The sequence below is a fragment of the Psammomys obesus genome, unplaced genomic scaffold, assembly GCF_907164565.1.
Source record: "Psammomys obesus unplaced genomic scaffold, mPsaObe1.curated_primary_1811, whole genome shotgun sequence".
Taxonomy (NCBI): Eukaryota; Metazoa; Chordata; class Mammalia; order Rodentia; family Muridae; genus Psammomys; species Psammomys obesus.
The window spans coordinates 970495-992192 of record NW_026591816.1 but is presented as its reverse complement, the minus strand read 5'-3'; the positions used below and the strand labels follow the sequence as shown (position 1 = coordinate 992192).

General features: G+C 41.3%; 2 protein-coding genes and 1 long non-coding RNA gene across 3 annotated transcripts in view; 1 reads left to right on the top strand and 2 right to left on the bottom strand.

Moving 5' to 3' along the window:
* Nucleotides 1-19972, bottom strand: part of LOC129680373 (zinc finger protein 14-like) — a 45128-nt gene extending 25156 nt beyond the window's left edge. Inside the window, exons 1-4 of the mRNA XM_055611993.1 lie at nucleotides 19866-19972; nucleotides 13757-13883; nucleotides 13516-13576; nucleotides 11827-13221 (exon numbers count right to left, since the gene is read on the bottom strand). Of these exons, the coding sequence (XP_055467968.1) occupies nucleotides 11827-13221; nucleotides 13516-13576; nucleotides 13757-13883; nucleotides 19866-19886 (1604 nt within the window). The 5' untranslated portion in view covers nucleotides 19887-19972. The remainder of the gene's footprint in view (nucleotides 1-11826; nucleotides 13222-13515; nucleotides 13577-13756; nucleotides 13884-19865) is intronic.
* LOC129680363 (zinc finger protein 709-like) overlaps nucleotides 1-21698 on the top strand; it is a gene marked incomplete in the record, with an annotated part of 180929 nt that overhangs the window by 41504 nt on the left and 117727 nt on the right.
* LOC129680369 (uncharacterized) lies at nucleotides 1362-7928 on the bottom strand. The gene is made up of 2 exons (XR_008720680.1): nucleotides 7423-7928; nucleotides 1362-1897 (listed from the first exon to the last, which is right to left on the bottom strand). It is a non-coding gene; the product is annotated as an uncharacterized LOC129680369 (long non-coding RNA).

Sequence of the window (21698 nt, the reverse complement as noted above, 5' to 3'; positions counted from 1 at the left end):
CTACTGAGCCACCATCCTAGTCACTTCAAGGTGTTTCTTTTTCTTTCTTCTTTTTTTTACTGCAGGAAGTTAAGAAATTAGAGCCCTTGGGTCTAATTCCTTGTGGTTTCATGTTACTCCATCTCTTCAATGTTTGCTCATTTAAAATTTCCAATTATATATTGGGCAGTATGTGGGATACTGATTGATCGAAGGTTCACTGTGAACTTCACTCTCATTTAAATGCAGTTTACCTTAGATTTCTCCAGAGATTCTTGTGGTCACCTTCAATATTTTCATCATCCTGTGTTTTTCCTAAAATGTAGACCCACAAATTTCATTATGAATTATTAAATTTTACAAAAAATGAACAACTGTTTACTGTGTCACTGGCACAATATTCTCATGTGTGGCATAGTCACGCAAATATTTCCTTTCCTTGCTCTAAACCATACAATAACACCAATGAGCAATAAATTATTTTTCTCTGACTGACTATGAATCATGCCATTTTTACCTAATGAGACTTAATTCCAAAAAAACCCTCACGTCTCTATAGAGGTCCTTTTGGGAGGATCCAACAAAACCTACACTGTCATACCATAACTAAAGAACACTCCTTCAAAGGCCAGTGATGCCTAAAATATCCAACATACATATGCAAATGGAAGGGTCGCCCATCAAAGGAGTTAGTCATTTCATAATTTGACATGACGCTCTACTCTCAAAATGTTGGTTTAGTTTCATGGTCTTCATTCTTCACAACATTAGACCTTTACAGACCTGGATGGTGCTAGTGTGGAACCATTTAGTAAAGCAATAAGACATCAGCATGGTTGATGCTGCTCAATCATCATTTAACAAATTGCTGACTTACGGACTACAAAAGTGAATCGCTGGCCTACAGTTGCATATTCTTAAACTAGATCTGAAGCGCAGGTACTCAGTCTTGACGCTTGTTCATTAATGGTTCAAATGTCACTAGCTCAAATGCGAAACAGAGTTTAACATTCAAAGTTTATGGGAATATCTGTGGAATTTTTAAGAGGGAGTTCGTGGACTGTGCTTTCAGAGGAATTGGCATGGGACAGAGATGCCTAGTGATCAAACCCTGAAACTCTCAAATTTGAGACTTAAAATCTCATCCTAAAGATGGAAGTTGTGGAACGAAGCTCTTTGTTTTCCATGCCTGCCTCAGGAGCTTGTGACAAAGCCCCCAAGGGTGGGTGGTCGCTCACACAAGCTGTAACCTCTTACCCTTCCCCCTGTAATTAGACTGTCGCCAGCAGCTCACACCAGCCAATCAAACACCTTCATCCCCAAGCCCCTTCCCACTGCCTCAGGTTTATAATGTCCCTGTTCAGGAAATAAAACACACCATCTATTTTTATCAAAGATCGTCATTTATTCTGGGGGAAAGAAGGGATCCCCTCCTCCCTGAAGGGTTCGCTGTTGGACCTCTAGGCTTGACTGCCGGCCGCAGGCATAGCAGACACACCTTAATCTGAGACAGCTGCTCAGTTCATTCCAGTTCGAGGACCGTGTCCGGCCACCATGAGGCACCTGCCCAGCTCTTCCCGGTCAGCTCCGACCTCTCCACACCGCAAGCCTCTGCCAGGCTTCTATCAGCCCCGGAACCTGCATTCTAGCAGTCACCATTTGGCATGGGCATTTGCCCACACCTCCGCTGTTACCTCGGCTTCTGAACCCTGAGGTTCTGCTGCCGTCTGGTTCCGACTACCTCATTAAAGAGATACTGTAACACCGTGCACGGGGGAAAGCCGTTTTCCACATCCCAGGTGACGTCGGACGTCTCGTTGCACAGACCTCACTCCACGTGTTCCAGTTGTTCCCGAGGAAAGCAGAACCCAAGACGCAGAGTTTCATCCATTTAGAAGCTGACAGCACTCGGGCTTTCCTGTGAAAGAAGCGTGGACTTCTGGGGGCGGCCGAGGTGGCAGTTGGCCATGGCGTGGGGGCGGAGTGGGGGACAGAGCCACGGAAGCTTATCTGAACAAAACCTAAAATAACCTACGGCAAAGTTTGGTGGTGATGTCATCTGGCGATAATATATGACTCCCCAGACAGATGTTTACCCTGATAACTGCTCCTTACCTTAAGGAAATCTAGATTCAATGCCATTCACATCAAAACTCCGATGCGATTCTTCACAGGAATTGAAAACCATCTTAAAAATCATTTGGAAGCACAAAAGATAGCAAAAGCAACCTTAAGACAAAGCATAGTGTAGGAAGTATCACCATAGCTGCTTTTAAGGTATATTAGAAAGTCACCATAATAAAACAGCACGGTGGATAAAACAGGTATGTGGATCAATGCAGCAGAAGACCCAAACATAATAACATGAAACTATAGCCACCATATTTTAGACAAAGATGCAAAAACTACTCATCAAACGCAAAGCATCTGGGAAAATGACTACCCCAGCAGTGGTGATGCACTTAATTCCAGCCCTTGGGAGGCAGAGGCAGGAGGATCTCTGTGACTTGAAGCCCAGCATAATCTACAGAGCCAGTTGTGTCTGAGACAGCCAGGACTACACAGAGTCTCATAAAAACGTTAACAAAAACCAACTCTAATCTCAAAGAGGATAAGAAATAATTTACTCTGGAGCCAAATGTGAGTGACCACAGCATGGCAGCACAGATTTAGGTCATACCAAAGTCCACATTCTAACATGAAGGGAGTTTCTTGAAGTTTTTATAGACAAAAAACAAAGAAAGTCACACACATTGAAGCGCTTTTCAATACGTGGGTGGGAATACTAGGTAGGTATGCTAACAGAGTGGAGGAACTTGTGCCTCACAATTGTCTAACATTATTAGCTTCTTGGTTGGTTAGAAATCAGTGCTGTTTGCACATTCCGCATGATTTTTCTAATGATCACAAAGATGCCAGTTAGAGTAGGAGGACAATAAATTACTATTATGAGAGCCAAAGAGGACCCAAGATAACTTAATGCTGGCTTAGTAGCATTCTCAACTCTCTATAACCAGTGAACTCTTCACAGCTGATCTGCCTTGCAGAAGGTCTGGTGGAAGGTCCAGCTTCTTTCTAGCAACTTTTGTTAACAATATTCACGAATATGGGGCTGGAGAGATGGTTCAGTGGGTAAGAGTACTGTCTGCCCTTCCAGAGGTCCTGAGTTCAATTCCCAGCAACCACATGGTGGCTCACAACCATCTGTAATGTGATCTGGTGCCTTCTTCTGGCGTTCAGGTGCACATGCAGGCAGAACGCTCAAACATTATATAAACAAATGAAACCTTTAAAAAACAATATTCACAAATAAAAATATGACTCTAAGCGAACACCTGTAATCCTAGTACTTGGGGTGGCAGAGGCAGGTGGATCTCAGTGAGTTTGAAACCAGCTTGGTCTATCCAGTCCAGAACAGCCAAGGCTACACAGAGGAACCCCATCTCGAAGAAAAAAAAAAAAAAAAAAGGAATTTTGACTATAGACCTTTGCCCCACACCTTGCACATACACACACACACACATCAAACCTCAATGGGTCAAAGGTCTTAACACAATGTCTGAAACTGTCACAATAACTGAAAACATTATAAGAAAACCTGTTACTTTTCGTGATAAAATGAAAAGAACTTAAAGTGTGATTAATATAAGATGGAAGTGTACAGTTTAAACATTGTAACTAGAATACTGAAGACTGTGTGGTGAAGCATCATAGTTTCAAGTTACCATATTTCTAATTATATATTTCAATTCCTAATTACACATTGTGGTATAACGTCTTGAATGAGGCAGGTGATACAAATTTAATCACATAAGCATGAACAGTGCTTAAGCACATACAGGAAAATGTAGGACAGCCCACAATCAAGGCCCATTGAGATTGTGATAATGGAGAGATGCTGAAGACTTCTGTGTAAGATGGAGAATTAGAAGCTGCACCATTGCAATTCAGTGAAAGAAAATAATCAGAGGAATAAGCAACAGGCCCTACTCCAATGAAAGAAAAGCTGAATGTAAATTCAATAATTTGAATGTCTGTAAAGAAGACACAAGTGAATGCACCATGCAATTTGGGCTGTACTGAACAGAAACTAACCTCAGGACTGTTTTTCAAAATGAAAATCATGGGCCGCAGGATCACCTAACAGGAGACCAAGCAGCCACTGAGGCCTGAACACACTCTGTGCCTGTGTGAGACTGTGAGACACAGGAACAGGGAAGGCTGTGAAGACAGAGGTGACTGGGTGACGTTGGAGCCTGAAGCAGACTGTCTCCCAGTGCTGTTCTTCGTGATCAGTGAGAATTACCAGGTAATTGCTCTCCCCACCTCCTGACAATGGCACCATAGGAAGTTAGATAGGGAGCGACAAGCGGCCTGGAGGTGAAACCAAGCAGTTCACGAACATATTTGGGATCAGGGTATGTTCAGGACAAAAAAGCTTAAGTGTGGCAAATACACCTGGAGCTAACTGCCTAAAGGGCTCTCCCGGAGAGTCGTGTACTACCTGGGCACAGTGGGAACTTAGAATTACAATGCTGAGCTCTGAACAGTGGAGACAGAAGGTCAATCCAAAGGAAAAATTGTTTCAATTCCAATAAGACACTGCATACCTACAAACTGGTTCTAAAGGTTTGAGCTGGAACACTGAACAGCATTTCTCTCACCATGACGGATTTCCACATGAAACTGGAATAAGGAGGGAGGATTTATATATAAAACATATATTTTAACCAATTGTACTTTGGTTATACTTGTTTGTTTAGATTTTCTGAGACACAGTAGCTTTGGCTAGCCTGAAACCATGTGGGCGTGGCTGGCCTTAAATTCAGAGACCTGCCTACCCCTTCCTCCCAGGGCTGAGATTAAAGACATGTACCATCAAGCCTGCCTTAGAATTGATTTTTTTAATCTTTAGTCTTGCATAAATCTCTTACCAGTCTTCATTTATTTTAGTATTTTTCAATTAAGTTTTAAGCATTGGTATGTTTGTATGACCATTCAGCGACATGCTTTCTACTATTCTTCTTATACACAAACCATATACTCTCCCTCTTATTCCTGTCTCACTTTCTCCCTCCTTCCTTCACACCCATTATTTCTCAACTATAACTTTCTATAGCCTTAGTAACCCTAAGTGGCACTAAGGATCATAATTCAAGGCATTAGCACATGGACTCGGTATTTACCTACTAACCTACACCCCGGTCCATGGATGAGCAAAACCCAACCTACCATAAACCTTTGAAAATTGTAAAATTTCACCAGAAAGAAGACAGTTGTGAGGGCAGTGGGATAATTCAAACAACCGGATAACCTGAGATGGGGAAATCCCAAAGCACAGACACAAGGGATGATGGTACAATGACCCCCCAGCCCCCGGAACAATTCCAAATCTGAGACCCTGCATCTCAGTGAGAGTGAATCAGATGAAATCAAAGAATTCCAAAAGACAACAATAAGAATGCCTAACAGTAGCCTGACATGGTGACGCAGGCCTTTAATCCCAGCAGCAGATGCAGGAGGATCTCTGAGCTCAGCCTGGTTTACAAAGCAAGTTCCAGGGCAGCCAGGCCTAATGATAGATAGATAAAAATAAAATTCTGAATAAAAAAATGAAACATATCCTAATAAAATTGGGAATTACATATAACACATGAGAGATTCAATAGCTGTAGAAAAACTATGAACATCAAACTGAAATCTTATAAATGAAGAGGTTGCTAAGTCAAAAACTCAGTAAAAAGCCACAGGCTACCAAGGGAGTCAGGGTATAAAGGCACTTATCCCTAACTAGGCCTGATGAGGTGAGTTTGAACCCTAGAACCAACACGGTAAAGGGAAAGATCTTATTTCACTGACTTCCACATGTTCATCACACCCATATATAAACACAAATAAATAAACAAATCTAATTATGGAAAAATTTTAAACCTACAAAAATAATACAGCTCAAGAAGGTAGTATCAACTTTGGAAGACAAACATGAATGAAAACCCTCAGACACTGGTGAAGAAAACAACACGTAAAATCAGTCCCCACTCAAAAGAGATTACAATTATGAAGCATGACGATAGGAGAACTTTAAGCAATGGTAAAAGTAATATATTCAATAAAACTGTGGCAGAAAATTTCCTAAATATAGGGAGAGATGACTCGTCTGACTCAGAAAATATTTAGAATAAAATCTGAAATGAAGGAAAACCTACACATACCATATTATATTTAAAACATTAGTATGGAAAATACTAATAATGGAAAGTTTCAAGAGAAAATCAAGTTACTTATAAAGACACAGTCTTTAATACCAGGAATATCTCAACAGAAACAGGAAAAGCCAAATGTCTTCCATACTCTAACAGAAAGTAGCTAGTGGAGCCAGCGAGATGGTTCAGCAGGGAAAGGCACTTGCTATACAAGCCTGATGACCTGAGTTCAATATTCAGAGCCCACATAAAGGAAGAAGAAGAGAATCAGCTGTGGCCACCACAGTGTACTTTGTCATGCATGTCCACCCAGAAACATATAATACAAATGAACACACATATACACACAGTAATGCTGATATTTTTAAAGACAATTATAGGCAAATACAAAATATTATAGGCAAATTATAGGCAAATACAAAATACAAATTATACAAAATACAAATTATAGGCAAATACAAAAACTTTAAGATACCTGAAAACATAATTCAGCCAAACAAAAACCATCATTCACAATCAGGTTAGCTTTATGCCAGGAATATATGTTCAACATTCATAAGTAAAATGCAGTACATCGCATAAAATATAGAAATCATAAGATCACATCATTGAAAGCAGAGGTTTTTCCTTTTTTCCTTTCAGAAAAAGGTTACCAAAATCCAGTATCTTTTCATGATTAAAATTGAAAAGAAAATAGAAGTAGAACATCTCTCATATAATAAAAGCAGCAACTAGCAAATAATTAGAACAATTAGCAAACGTTATAGTAAATCAGAAAAAAAATCAGAATTTTCATTAAAGTCAAGAAAAAGACAAAGGTGTCCATTTTCTCCACTATTAATTCAACATAGTGCAAGACATCTTGGGGAGACCAATAATAAAAGAGAAAGAAACAAAATGAATACAATAAGAAAAAGTCAATATATCCTAAATTGTACATAATATTAAATGAAAAACTCTGGCGACTGTGCTGGGTAGTGGTGGTGCACTCAGGAGGCAGAGGCAGGTGGAGCTCTGTGAGCTCAAGGCCAGCCTCATGTACAGAGCAAGTTCCAGGACAGCCAGAAACCCTTTGTTAAAGTTATTTTTATGTAACTTTTTTTCCCTCAGTTTCTCTGTTAAGCCGGCTACAACACAAGTAATTGAGAGGCTTACATCTGTTTAGTAGTTCACAATACAATAACTAATAGCTAATTTGTCTTCCTCCCAGCATACATCCAGAGATACTTGCACTTTGTACCTTTTCTGCTCAGCTCTCTCTCTGGTCTCTCTTGGAAATCTCCTGTGGCTGAATCCCCTACTTCCTCCTCTAACTTCTCCACTGGCTCGCAAGAAGTCCAGCCGTATTCTCTCCCCTGCTCAACGATTGGCTGTAAGCTGCTTTATTGGCATATCAGGGAGAAATTGGGGAGCAGGGTTTACACAACATTGAGACAGCAGATTCTCAGAACAAGGACTACAACCAGATATGGGGGATACAGAAATCAGCATTTGAGTTACACAATAACTTTATGCCTACACACTGCCTTGAAAAACAATCAATCAATCAAACAAATAAAAGAGACCCTGAAGATTGCATCAGAAAAGTTAATGATTTAGAAAGAAAATTCTGCATCCTAGAATATAAAAGCAAAATACAAAAATCAAAAGCACGGCTGGGAAAATGACTCTGTGGATAAAAGCACTTGCAGTAAAAGCCAGATGACCCGAGTTTCATTATCCCAGGACTCAGAACCCCCATAAATGCATAACAGTTCAAGAGTCTATAATCCTTTTGTAACTTTGGAAAATGACACAGAGACAGAAGACTCTAGCAAAGTTCAAGAGCTAGCTGGTATGTTTAAGAGACAGTGTCTCAAAAGGGCAAGGAACAACGCCTAAAATTTGTTCACTGACCTCCACATGCGCACCCACATTCACACAACACTATATACAAACACACATACATACATAAACACATACACAAAATCAGAGGCTTTCTGACGTTCTAACAGCAAGCACACTATGAAAGAAATCAGAAAAGCAATTGCATTCAAAATAGATATATGCAGAAAAGCAAACAAAAGTTCATGGAATACACATAAACAAGGACACGAGAGGCAGTTATTCTGTAAAGTGTAACAGTAAAGACAAACAAATTAAAGACAACACTTCAAAAAGGAAAGACCTCCCATGTTATGGATTGGCATAATTAAAGCTGGCTGTAATTCCAAAAGCAAACTTTTTCGTTCCATGCAATATGCATGAACTTCATTAACATTCTTTACACAGAAAACAAAACAAAAATCCTGAAGTGTATGTGGAAGCATAAAATAACATGGTTAACAAGCAGTTCTGAGCAAAAAGAACAATGTTCCTGGTGTTTCCACACCTGATTTCCTGTTTTACCACTGAGCCAGTGACAAACGTCACAAACAGAAGTGTGTCTCCATGCAAGACAGGACCCATAGAAACCTGTGCGGCTAGAGCCACCTAATCTTTGGCAAAGACGCTGTAAATACACAGTGGACAGTGGACCTGAGAAGCTAATGCCCCCTAACTGGATATCCACATTTAAAATGAATGAAATTAGAACCTCTCTGTGCTAAACAATTATTTCTAAATGGATCAAACCCTTTAATATAAAACCTGAAACTCTTAACAGCTTGGGGGGGGGCAAAGAAAACATTTCAAGATAAGCATAGGCAAGGACATTTGGAGTCCTTGCAGCATTCAGTAAATAATGGCAAGTATTGACAGGTAGGACCGGAATTTAAAAAGCTGCAGCATAGCAAGGGACACCTGAGTGAAAAAAATAGCCTACAGAATAGGAAAATGTCTGCTAACCGTGTGATGACACAATTAGTATGTAAAATATACAAAGACCAAAAGAAAAAGGAGGAAATAAAGAAACCCAATACAATGGGCAAATTAAAATTAAGAATTCTCAAAGGATGGACTAAATGAAGCTAAATGGACTAAATGGCCAAAATGAAGCTCCTTCCTCAAACCAATCTCAAAGAATGATTACTCGTGGGAGCCAAATCTTTCTTGGATCCAGTTTTTAGTAATTACTTCACCAAATGTATTATACTTATTATAATAAAGCTTCAAAAAGCCTGCAGAATTCTGAGTAGCCTCCCAGAAATGAAATATTTCATGTTATCATTTGTCATTGCCTTTTTGAAATCTACTTATCCTTTCATAAGAGATATTTGATAAAAGATAAATGAAGTGAAAATGAAGCTTATTTGTTGAATAAATCATTAACCTATATTTTGATCTTTTACTTGTTTGACAGTAATGGGTATCAAAGCCAAGGTCAACCACATTGGAGAAATGTTCTAACGCTGACTTTCACCCAGGCAATGGTGGTGCACACCTGTTATCCCAGCACTCAGAAGGCAGAGGCAGGCAGATGATCTGACCTCAAGGCCAGCCTGGTCTACAGATGAGTTCCAGAGCTACACAGAGAAACCCTGTCTTGAAAATAAACCAAAGAGGGGGACCGGGGCTGACTTTCAACAATAGCTTCATTTTCATCTCCTAAATTTGCCCAGTGTGGACTCACCACCCTCAACTTTCTCACCAAGTTTTCAACAGCAGCACAGCAACAATTAGTCTCCTTGTAACAACATAGAGCAAAAAAATCAGTTTTGCCTGCTTACTTCTGAGTTTTCCTCATCTACCACACGGCATGTACAGGATACTTGAAAACTACAATCTAATGCATGCTTTAATACCTACTATAGAGATATGTATTTAATATGTATATTAGACATTTTAGAGTATGTGTCTGGGTATGTGCAACTAATGTAGATGCCCAAGGAGGTCAGAAGGGGGTGCCAAATGTGTAAAGCTGGAGTTATATGTAGTTGTGAGTGGACTGATAAAGAGTTGGGAACTCAACTCTGGCCCCCTGCTAAGCTATCTCTCCAGTCCATAAAATGCATGTTTTCTGAAAAACCTAACCTTTATTGAAACAGTGGTGCTGTTTCCGTCCTTTAAGCCTTACATGGGAAAATGTAAACATATTTGTCATTACTAGTCATTTAGGAGATAAAGAGACTATAAGCAATTGACATGAATGGGCTTAGGTGTTTCCACTCACATGAACGATGACAAAGAGTATCTGTTTATAGATATGTCTGTATATCTGTATGTGTTTATATATTTATAGATGTCTGTATATAAGTGCATTACCAACCTTAGACTTATATTACTCAGTGCAAACCGTTTCTTTATACTATAATTTCCTGTTGATGCTGTTTTCGAGTCTTGTTGGTCTTTAATCATGGCATAAGCTATTCTCCCGCTTCAGCATTCTACATAAAGCAGCAGGGATCACAGACGGGCAAAATCACACCAAAGTTATTTGCCAGCCATATTTTAAAAAGTAAAATAATGATGAAAAGTTAAGATGTGTTATATTAGAATAGACCATTTATTAAAAATAACACTTCTGCAGTTATTAGATTGACTTGTTTTATTCCAAGCACATTTCATAGGTTCAACTTCCAGCACTTACTCCGTAAAGGCACAACATTACATTTGAAAATAACTTTGCTTGGGGCTGGAGAGATGGCTCAGCAGTCAAAAGCCCCGGCTGCTCTTCCAGAGAACGAGGGTTGAGAGTCTTTGCACCTATATGACAGCTCACAAGCATCTGCAACCCCAGTTCCCGGGGAATCCAACATGCTCTCTGGACTCCACAAGCACTGAACAAACATGGCGCACATGAAGGCAATATACCCGTACACACACACACACACACACACACACACACACACACACACACACTACATTGCTCATTCAGGTTAAGAATGTTTGTTCAATTGATAAATGAAATTGATCCCAGGATAGGGCAGAATGATTGTCCCAAATGGTACTAAGCCGTGCACTGGGCCTGGCTTAGGGAAGTCTAAGCACAACATTTCTATTAAAGCTGATGTTTACTGACCCATGGGCAGATTATGCCAGCCAACTTTGCTCACAGGAATTCACTGTGGCCTAATTTTTCCAAATTAGTATTACTAATTTCATGTAATAAGGGAAAATTATGCAAATATACAGGCAGTACTGAGAATTAGACTAATGCTTTTGTTTTTTTGCTAAGTTCCTTTGATATATTGTTATAAAGCACACTACCAGTATAAACTCAGCAAAACAGAACATACATAATTTAAATAATCACGTTAAAAAATACTAAGAACTAACTGTATCTCTTTCACATGGTTTATTTTCAGAAATATTCCATACAAGTTAACTTTCAATATCTTCACAATTCTTTTACAGGACTCAACCACATGAGATCACTTCATAAATTCTATCTTATTGGTAAAAAGACACCTTTCTTATATTTACAGACAATTTCATTTAGTTGGAATTGGTTTGTAAACCTCCCAAGCTGTGTTCAAACCCAGGAAACAGCACAGGCTTCATTAAATACTGTAACTGCCTAGCCCTTAGTTTCTCACTGCTGGAATGAAAGGCACGCACCAGCACACCTGATACACAAAGTCGTCTGAGGGAAATCTGCATACGAGGACCAAAATTATACATCTGTTGTTCTCATAATCTTCGAGTGTCTCTCCTTTTTCTTCTTTCATACCTCAAAATAAAAGTTGACGTCAGACATTCCTATGATTTACACTGGTAGAAACATTATCCACTGAGTTTTTTTTCACTGTGAGTTCTTTCATGTCTGAGAAGGTATGTGGAACAGGTAAATGCTTTCCCACACTGCTTACATATATAGGGTTTCTCTCCAGTGTGATTTTTTTCATGTATCTGAAGGGATTTGGAAAAAGTGAACGTTTTCCCACATTGAACACACATGTATGGTTTCTCTCCTGTGTGAGTTCGCTCATGACTGTAACAATCATCACGTTGGATGAAAGCTTTCCCACATTGCTTACATACGTAAGGTTTTTCTCCAGTGTGAATTCGTTCATGCCTTCGCAAAGAAGTTCCCTGAGTGAAAGATTTCCCACACTGCTTACAAACATAGGGCTTTTCTCCACTGTGAGATCTTTCATGTATGTGAAGGGATCTGGGGAAAGTGAAGAGTTTCCCACACTGCACACACATATATGGTTTCTCTCCAGTGTGAATTCTTTCATGCTTGTGACATCCAGTGGCATAAGCAAAGGCTTTTCCACAATGCTTACATACATAGGGTTTTTCTCCACTGTGAGATCTTTCATGTATGTGAAGGTATGCGGAACATTTAAAGGCCTTCCCACACTGCTTACACACACAGGGCTTCTCTCCAGTGTGAATTCGTTCATGATAGTAACAGGCACTGGAGTAGGTGAAAGCTTTTCCGCAATGCTTACATACAAAGGGTCTCTCTCCAGTGTGAATTCTCTCATGGATGAGAAGCTGGCAGGAACGAAGAAATGCCTTCCCACACTGTTTACAAGCATAGGGCTTTACTCCAGTGTGAGTTCTTTCATGATTGTAACAGGTTCTGCGATCGATGAAGGCTTTTCCACAATGTGCACACACGTAAGGTTTCTCACCGGTGTGAATTCTTTCATGTTTGTGAAGCTGTGACGGACGACTAAATGCTTTTCCACACTGCTTACAGGTGTGACGTTTCTCTTGAATATGACTTCTTTCATGCCAGAGGAGGCTACAGGAATCACTCCACGCTTTCCCACATTGTTTACAAACATAAGATTTCTCTTCAGTGTAAGTTCCCTCATAATCGTGATCGGAAGTGAAACTCCTAGAGGCTTCGTCAGATTGCTGATATTCATAGGGTTTCTGTCTCAGAGGAGGGCTTTTATGCATCTGAAGCAACTCAGAATAAGTAAAATCCTTCCATTTCTTATGTTTAAACGCCTTCTCCATATGTCCCTGATACTGGAATGGCTTCTCTCCAGGTTGCTGTTTGATGTGCGTACCTGAGGGTAAATGAGCAATGATGTCTCTTCCACACTCCGTTATTGCAGGAGACATTTTTTCATTCACAATGTGCTGTGGACTCTGTTGGTGGGTTTTCCCGTACTGACTACCATAATCATATTTACAGAGTCTCTCAACCACCAGTGTCCTGCAAAAAAATAAAAAGAATAATACTATAGTTTTATGGTTAGTCAAAAGAAGTACCTCAGGGTGGGTGTTGGCTCATGACTTCACACATACCTTATGTTCAAGCCTAAGTGTGACTTGAGTAATATTTTGAAATTTGGTGCATAAAGGGAAGTTATATAATGAATCTTAGGAAATGTCATACAACTTTATATGGCTAGGATCTTTTAATAGTTCTAAGTGCTCAAGTTCAAGTCCTCAGATTTCCTATCACTACCAAATACTTGATGCAAATCTTTTTCTGAGGGTAATTTACCTCAGGTTTCCCTTGGAATTTTGGTACTCTTCTTGAACATCATCTTCTTCTTCTGTTTTCCCTAAAAGCAAACCCAAAGAAATTATTTAAAGCTTATTCAAAATTATACTTTTCTGTTATATGACCAAGCATGTGACACTGGACAACACCATTCTTTCACTTTTTAAAACCATGCAACTACACAGATGAGCAAGAAACTGCTGTGATTAAAGTAAAGGAATCTTAGTGGTTTTGTTTTTACCTATGGAGATCAGGTTCATAAAGGTCTCCTTCATTACATCTCTGTAGAGCTTCTTTTGACTGGAATCCAACATAGTCCATTCTCCTAGAGTGAAGTTCACAGCCACATCCTCAAAGGTCACAGGCTCCTAGAATAAGCCAGATACATTAACAGAAAGAACAGTGAGAAAACATAGGAGATATACAGATGCATGATAGTTTACTTTATGCTTTATTCTTCAAATAGTCACTGCCTGTCTTGCCCCTTTTATTCCCACAAGCATTCTTCTATTTGTCCTTCCTCTCTCTGGCTTAGTTATAAAGATGGGCTGGAGTTCAAAACATTTTACTAAAAATAACATGATATATTTCTTTTTTAAAAGATTTTATTTATTATGTACACAATGCTCTGCCTGCACATGCACCTGCAGGCCAGAAGAGTACACAAGGGCTCACTACAGATGGCTGGGCGCCACCGTGTGGGTGCTGGGAATTGAACTCAGGACCTCTGGAAGAGCAGGCAGTGCTCTTAACGTCTGAGCCATCGCTCCAGCCCTGGAGAGATTCCTTTTAAAATGTACTTATGTGTTAGCATACTGAGTGCACCCCCCACCCCCGAGCTGATGTTACAGGTGGTGAGGTGCAGGGCAAATGTGAGTCCTCTAGAAGTGCAGTAAGTGCTCTTAACCTTTAGCCATCTCCTCAGCCCCCAGTACCTTTCTTCTTTATAGTACAATTTACCATAGTATTTATATGTGTGTATCTGTATACAGATATATACACAGATCACAAGATCTAACGTTTACATACACGATTTAATAAACATATACATCATAATTTATCATTTCATTCACTGAAATCCAGCTAGGCGGTTGTATGAGATGGCTATGAGTGGGGAAGCAGTGTAAGAAACGAGACTAAAAAATCAAGACACAGGAGAAACAACAACAGCAAAACCCTGAAGCTGAACTAGCTGGAAGCTTCCTCTATGCTGAGGAAGAAAGTCTGTCAATGATGTGACCGGCGGCAAACCCGGTAAGCTATAACACCGACCTGCCAGGCGACATGTGCCACAAAAGTGCACCAGCAGCATGAAGGGTCCCGAGCTGTGCTGCCCAGTTTGATATCAACGTGACAAAAGCTACAATCAGGTGGGACTGTGACTGGCCTGCGGGGAACCCTGTGTTGCCTGTTCTTCACTGATGATGGATGTGGGACAGCCCAACTCACTGCAGGAGGTGCTACCCTAGGCTGGTATCGTGAAGATATAAGAAAGCAGGTTCATCAGTCCAGATGTGACTTGACATGCTGGGGAGGGTTGATATGGGGTGGGGGGGGGCTTCTCTTTTCTGGGAGGAAAGGGAGAGGGGAAGGGGAAAAGAAGGAAAGAGAGGACTGGGAAGAGAAGTGGGAGGGGGCACCCTTGGCATGCAAAGTAAATAAACAGGAAGGAAGGAAGGAAGGAAGGAAGGAAGGAAGGAAGGAAGGAAGGAAGGAAGGAAGGAAGGAAGGAAAGAAAGACAAGCAAGTAAGCAGGTTGTGTCACAGAGAACAAGCATTCCTCTATGGCCTCTGTTTCCTTTCCTGCCTCCAGGTTCTTGCCCTAACTTCCTTCAATGACTGACTGAACGTATTAAAAAAAAAAAAAAAAATTCCTCCCCATGTTGCTTTTGGTAATGTTGTTTTATAACAGCACTAGAATCTAATGAAGATAAAAGGAAACCAACTGCTTTCTGGTTGGATTTAAGGGATTCTCCCCAGTGGTTGGGGGAGAGGGGATACATGCTTGGTATTCTAAACCTATCAGATGTCCACTGCCAGGGAGGTTACAGACCCTAAGGGGGAACCAGCTCCTGTTGCTTTTCTAAAGCAACACGCTGGCAAAACTGTTCTCTATTTATAAACATATCCACAGATATGTACTGCTTTCAGTCTTAGTGAGGAAACATGTATTTATTTGCAGTAGCTAACAGTTAATGCAGAGACCATTCAACTGGTCACAGCGCTGAGAACAAATGAATGTTGAGTGTTTAGGCCTAAATGGGACATCAAGGAGAAATGTGAAATGCCTTTTGGCATTGTACTCCTGAATTCACAGAGGCTGTGGCTACTTGCACAAGACATTCCATGGGGGAGGGGCCTTGAGGGTCCACCCTTTCTGCGGAGATGCTGGCTGGTAAGGTTGCTTAGAAAGAAATTGTTTTGTTCAATGCTATAGTTGCCGACGCTGCAGTTAAAACACACCAACAGCTGGTGGCACACGTCTTTAATCCCAGAATGTGGAGGCAAGGGCAGGCAGAACTCTCAAGTTCCAGATCAATTAGAGCTACATGAGACCCTATCTCAAAAACAAAATATAAAAATCCACCCATGTTCATTCAAGCAATCCTAACTAAATTCAGCAGGTCATAAACAAACAGGTGGATCTGTTAGGACGAAAGGCTTTAGAAGAAAAAGAAATGAATTATGTGGCATATGAAAATAACTAAAATACATTAAGTATTTGTATTCTTTTTTTCAAAAAATCAAAGTAAATTATTTTCTGAATAGGACTTGGTATTCTAAGTGAGATCATAAATTTGGGTATGGAAACGTTTTTATTGTACGCCAATGAGTACTTCCTTTATATTCTCCAATCATATAGAAACACAAGAGAAGAACAACTTCTCAAGCACAAATGACATATCAAGAAAATAACAATGAAACACATCGACAAGCAGCGAGACTGAAGCAGCTACAATACATGCCTGAAAGACATGTCCAATACTGCAGAGTCACTGCCCAGTTCTACAAAAGCTTTAAAAAACACCTAACGCCAATGCTGTTCAAACTGCTACATACAACAGAAAGGAAGCATACCCAGTCCAAAAAGACAGCACCGCCTTGACCCAATATATAACTAAGAGTAGAAAATGGCAACCCAAATAATATCCTGTCTTCAAATTTCCTTCACTACACAAATTGGCTTATGCTTTAAATTCAGCTCCCACTCAATTTATCACAGAAATATAGCTACATTTTTTTTAACCAGACACATGAATAGCCATGAGCACACATTCTAATAGAGGCCTTGTTCCCCCTCTGAAACCTTATGAACTCGGTCTCTTAGTGTCCCCATTTTCCTTGGCATTCTAGCATCCTAAACTCCCACTGGAAGCAAGCATTTTAGGGCTCCGCTAACCAGTATCAAATTCTTCCATGTTTGTTGGACAGCTATTTCCTATTTAAAACAATGTCTCCAGCAGAGAAGAGAGAAGCTTACACATTTCAGGAAGCTCCTAAAACTTACAAGATCATTAATACTCCTCCCCAAAGACATCCCATAAGCAGAAACAATTATTGGCAAGCTGAGACTCTCCAACCAGTAATTTTCTGAATGTTTTGCAGGAAGCTACAGGAATATAGATTTCATGAGTCATTTCCAGACTAGGATAGGCTTTTTGCTGTTTTTGCTGCTGCTGAGTTATCCATACTCTTGTTGGTAAGCAATTTCCCATCCTCCTGTAAGTAACCTTTGTAAACTAATTTACTAAATGATTCCAAGTGGAATCATTTCTTTGGTCGGTGGTTGGTACTCCATCTTGGGAGACTAGTCATTTGTTTACACAGCACTAGAGGGAAAAAAAAAAACACAAAACATTCCTCCAACAAACCAGCTCCAAAGCCTAAGAACCACATGGTCAAGTTTATTATGGTAACCGAACATTGTTCAATACCAGTTTTATTACTCTTCTCATCATTGTAACAAAACAGCTGGCAAAAGCACTTAAAGAAGAGAGCTAACAAGATGGTTCAGTGGGTAAAGATACTTTAACACAAGGCTAATGATCTGAATCTGATCCCAGAATCCCATGCTGTAGAAGCACAGAACTGACTCCTGCAAATTGTTTAATCCCCACAAGGGCACTGTGGCATATAGTAAATAAAATAATTTTATTTTTTAAAAAGAATTTCTTTTGGCTCACATTAAAAAAAAAAAAAAAAAAAAGAGAGAGAGATGTAGGCTTCATCAAGGGCAAAGCATGACAGTACCAGCTTGTGATGGGGCTCACTACGTCTTCGTCAGGAAGCAGGGGAGGACAGAAGCCCAGGCCATACAACCTGAGGCCGTGCTACAGAACGTCACAGCCTGGCTACTCTGACCGTTTGTTCTCTTCCCTACTAGCTCTGCTTCCCACAGGGTCCAGAGCCTAGCAAACAGCACTACTTTCTGGAAACTAAATGAGCAAGCACATGAAGCCATGGGGGGATATTTCACATTCAAACCCATAGATGAGCTCAAGCTGAGGGACAGTTAATGAGAGCTGGTGACTGGCTTGGCCTTTAGTAATCCTGTGAGTAGTAACTCCCCACACAGCTGCCTCCTGTCTGCTCATATTTTAGGATCTCCCTGTCAGAAACTGAGAAAAAGGCCAACTCTTAAGATGGTGCTGCAAGGCTGAGGAAGCAGCTCATTCAGTAGAGGGCTTGCCTAGTATCTACAAAGCCCTAGGTTCCAACCGTTGCCTAACAGCTAGTTGGTTGGTACACTCCTGTAGTCGCAGCACTTGGGAGGTGAAGGCAGGAAGACCAGAAGTTCCAGGAGAGTGTAGGCTACATCAGAATTTAACTGGAAAACCAAAAACACTCTAAACACTAAAATCAACTTTCAAAATATTTTCTCTAGCAGGTAGAAAACAAAAGTGGTTTTCTTGCCCAGACTAACCAAGCCAGATTTCCTCAATGGTCAGAAACCACACTGTCCAGAGTTGGAGAGAGGGCTTTGCAGTTAAGGGCACATGTCCTTCCAGGGGTCCCAACTTCAGTTCCCAGCATCCACAAGAGCTACTGACAACTGGCTGTGCCTCCAGTTCCAGGGGACCCATACCTTCGTCTGGCCTCAGCAGGTGCCCACACACAGGCAGCATACACTGACGCAAACATATTTATACACATACATAAAATGTTTTTCATCTAAAAAATAACAACAAAGAATTTACACTATCCAGAAAGACTAACAACTACCTAAAGGCAACAGAAAGGAACTGAATATATTATTATTTTTTTCCCAAGGACTATAATTCTGGTAAGAGTTCTGGTTGGCTTTTGTTACTTGTTTGTTTTGATTATATGAAACAGGGTCTCACTGTGTAGTCCTGGCTGGCCATGAACTCTTAGATAGGCCTGTCTCCACCTCCAATGGGATTCAAGAAATCCCTCTCGCTCACTCCACACTTGAAGAAGTAGCCTAGAGCTAGCTAAACAACAGAAATAAAATTATATACAGTGCCAGGGAGGGGCTAATAACCTGTAATCCCAGCACTGGAGCATCTCGTTCCAGCCTAGCTTGGTCTACAAAGCCAGATCCAGACCACCCAGCACTGTAGTGAAACCCTGTATAAAAAAGAAAAAAGAATCGCATAATCCCTCTCCTCCCTGGGTTTTTCCACCCCTCTCAAGGCTGGAAAAGCTTTCCAAAATCTCTTACTTTGTCTCAAAAATGATCAGCTTAACTGATCAGTATAAACAAAATAAACTCTAAAGTAAATTTAAATTTCTCTCCTTTCTCAAAGTTAGGGAACTTGCCCTCCCAGCGCTAGTCACAGCTAACAAACCCAGCTGTATTCGCATAAAACAAACCCAGGACGAGAGATGGAGATAACGTTCGCCCAGCTTGAGACCTGAGGTTCGAGCCCTAGTCTTTTTTAAAAAGTTGATGGTTAGAGGAGGAAAACAAACAAACCAAACAACAAAAGAGGTTCCAGCGTGATCAGAGTAAAACCAAAGCAGGGAACATGGAAAATGTAGAAGTGCAAAACAGTGCACACCACCCACGTGTCCTCGCCGCAGTCGGGACTCGGCATCCGCAGAGCGACACGTCTGCGGGGGTGCAGGTTCGCGGCGCAGCCTCTCCCTGGGAGGACTAGGGGCTGGGAATGAAGCGGCTTCAGGGGGAAAGGGCAGAATTGGCCTGGACGCCGGTGCCGCAGAGCACACAATTCAAACGCCCGGGGAGGAGGGCGCCACCGCCAGCCTCCGCCTCAGACCCGCTGCACCGCGGCGAGAGGACGTCGGGGCCGGCGCCACAAGCGCAGCGAAGCCGCCGCACGTCCCCGCCGCCCCGCGACTCCAAGGGGCCCGGGCACGCTCACCATTTCCTGCTTCTGGTGCATCCGGGCGTCCTCCGCGAGCCGAACAGAAACTCGGCAAGCGCCAGCCCAACTCTCGCCGCTCCGGCTACCCGGAACTCAAATATGGCGGCAAGAGCGGCACCCCCCACTGTCCGTGCTCCTCATTGGCTAGCTCCGAGGAGTAACGGCGTTCCTGATTGGCCAAAAGGCCGGCCCCAACTCCTGGGAACCGAGTTAACGGATCCGGCAGCACCTACCAAGTACGGATTGCGACAGTAGTCCCATCTCGGCCCAGACTTTTTCTCTGAAACAAACCTGGTGTGTGCGCGAGTGCTCGTGGAGGACGGAAGAGGGCGTCGGGTGTCCTCTCGCTTTTCAGCTGACGATTCCCTTGGCTAAACTGGAAGCTACTGATCCTCTCCTGAACCGCCCTTGGAGAGTTTAAGGTGTATACAAGGGATCTCAAACTTGAGTGCTGGCCACTGCTTTTCAAGCGCTCTTAACCACCAGCCCTCCAGACCCATTCACAGCCTCCTGTGCTCAGTGGCCTCTTGTTTTTTCCACGTAACAAGTAGTGTCACAACATCACTTTTGATTAAATCCTATCTTAAATCGTTTGCCCTTCAATCAGCATAAGCCACAAAGAGTCATAATATAGCAAACCAAAACTGATTATTTTTAAATTCCTCTAAGAAACAACTTCGTAATTGGCTTTTTAAAAATCCCTCCACCTGATAGTATTTTACTCTTTCTTAATAAACTTGTCTGTTTTCATACTGTCACCTACTTAGGCTCATCATAAAAGAGCAAACATGCCATATATGTTGTTTTGAGCCTGGCTCATTTCATTTAACACGATGACCTCAGGTTCCACACATTTTTCTGTAAACAGCATTCTTGGTGGATGACTAATATTTCACTGTACACAAATACATATATTTTATCCATTTATTCATCTACTGGCTGGCTCCTGGGCAGAGTCCATCACTTGGCTATTGTACTTGATGCTGCAATAAACATGAGTGTGCAAGAAGCTCAGTTACGTGGTGACATTTATTCTCTTGTATATCCAGGAGGGTATAATATAGCTAGTATAGATAATACAATAATTTGATTTTTAGTCTGGGGTTGGATGTGAAATGTCCCCTCCCCAAAGCTCACGTGTTCATGCTGTTTGGAGGTGATGGAAACTGAGCACGTGGGCTGTCAAATGGAAATAAGGTCCTGGGAGGTGGTGCCCTTGAAGCAAGTATTGGAACTCTAGTCCTTCCCAAAGCACCCAAGCCACCATGGGCTTAGCAGCCTGACCCTCTCCTGGGCTTCCCACCATGATGCTCTGCTTTACCACAGGCCAAAGGGACCAGCTGACTACATCCTGACACCATGAGCAAGAATAAACTCCCCCTCCTTACAAACTGTTTATCCTGAGTATTTTGTTAAAACAACAAATTACTGACTAAAATACATTCTAGCTACATATATATATACTTATCTGAAAATATGTATCACATTTATTTTGAGATATTATAGCCCAGGTTCGCTTAATACTTATATTCCTTATGCCTTAGCCCCTCCCCCAGATGGGCAGATTACACATGTGTACCATGTCTGCCTGCTTTCTCCCTTAGCAGGTTTATTTTAAAGATTTGATCCATGTCCTTATTTGACTGACAAGTCCAAAATCTGTAGAGCCTCCGGCTCCAAGCAGAAACTCAGACATGCTGAGACTATAGGCACAGAGCAAAATGTTGTCTTTACTGAGAAAGTCAGTTTTTATTCTTACGACTTTTCAACTAAAGGCTGAGACTGAAAGATCCCCGGAGGGTATCTTCCGTCAGAGAGACCCCCTCCCAA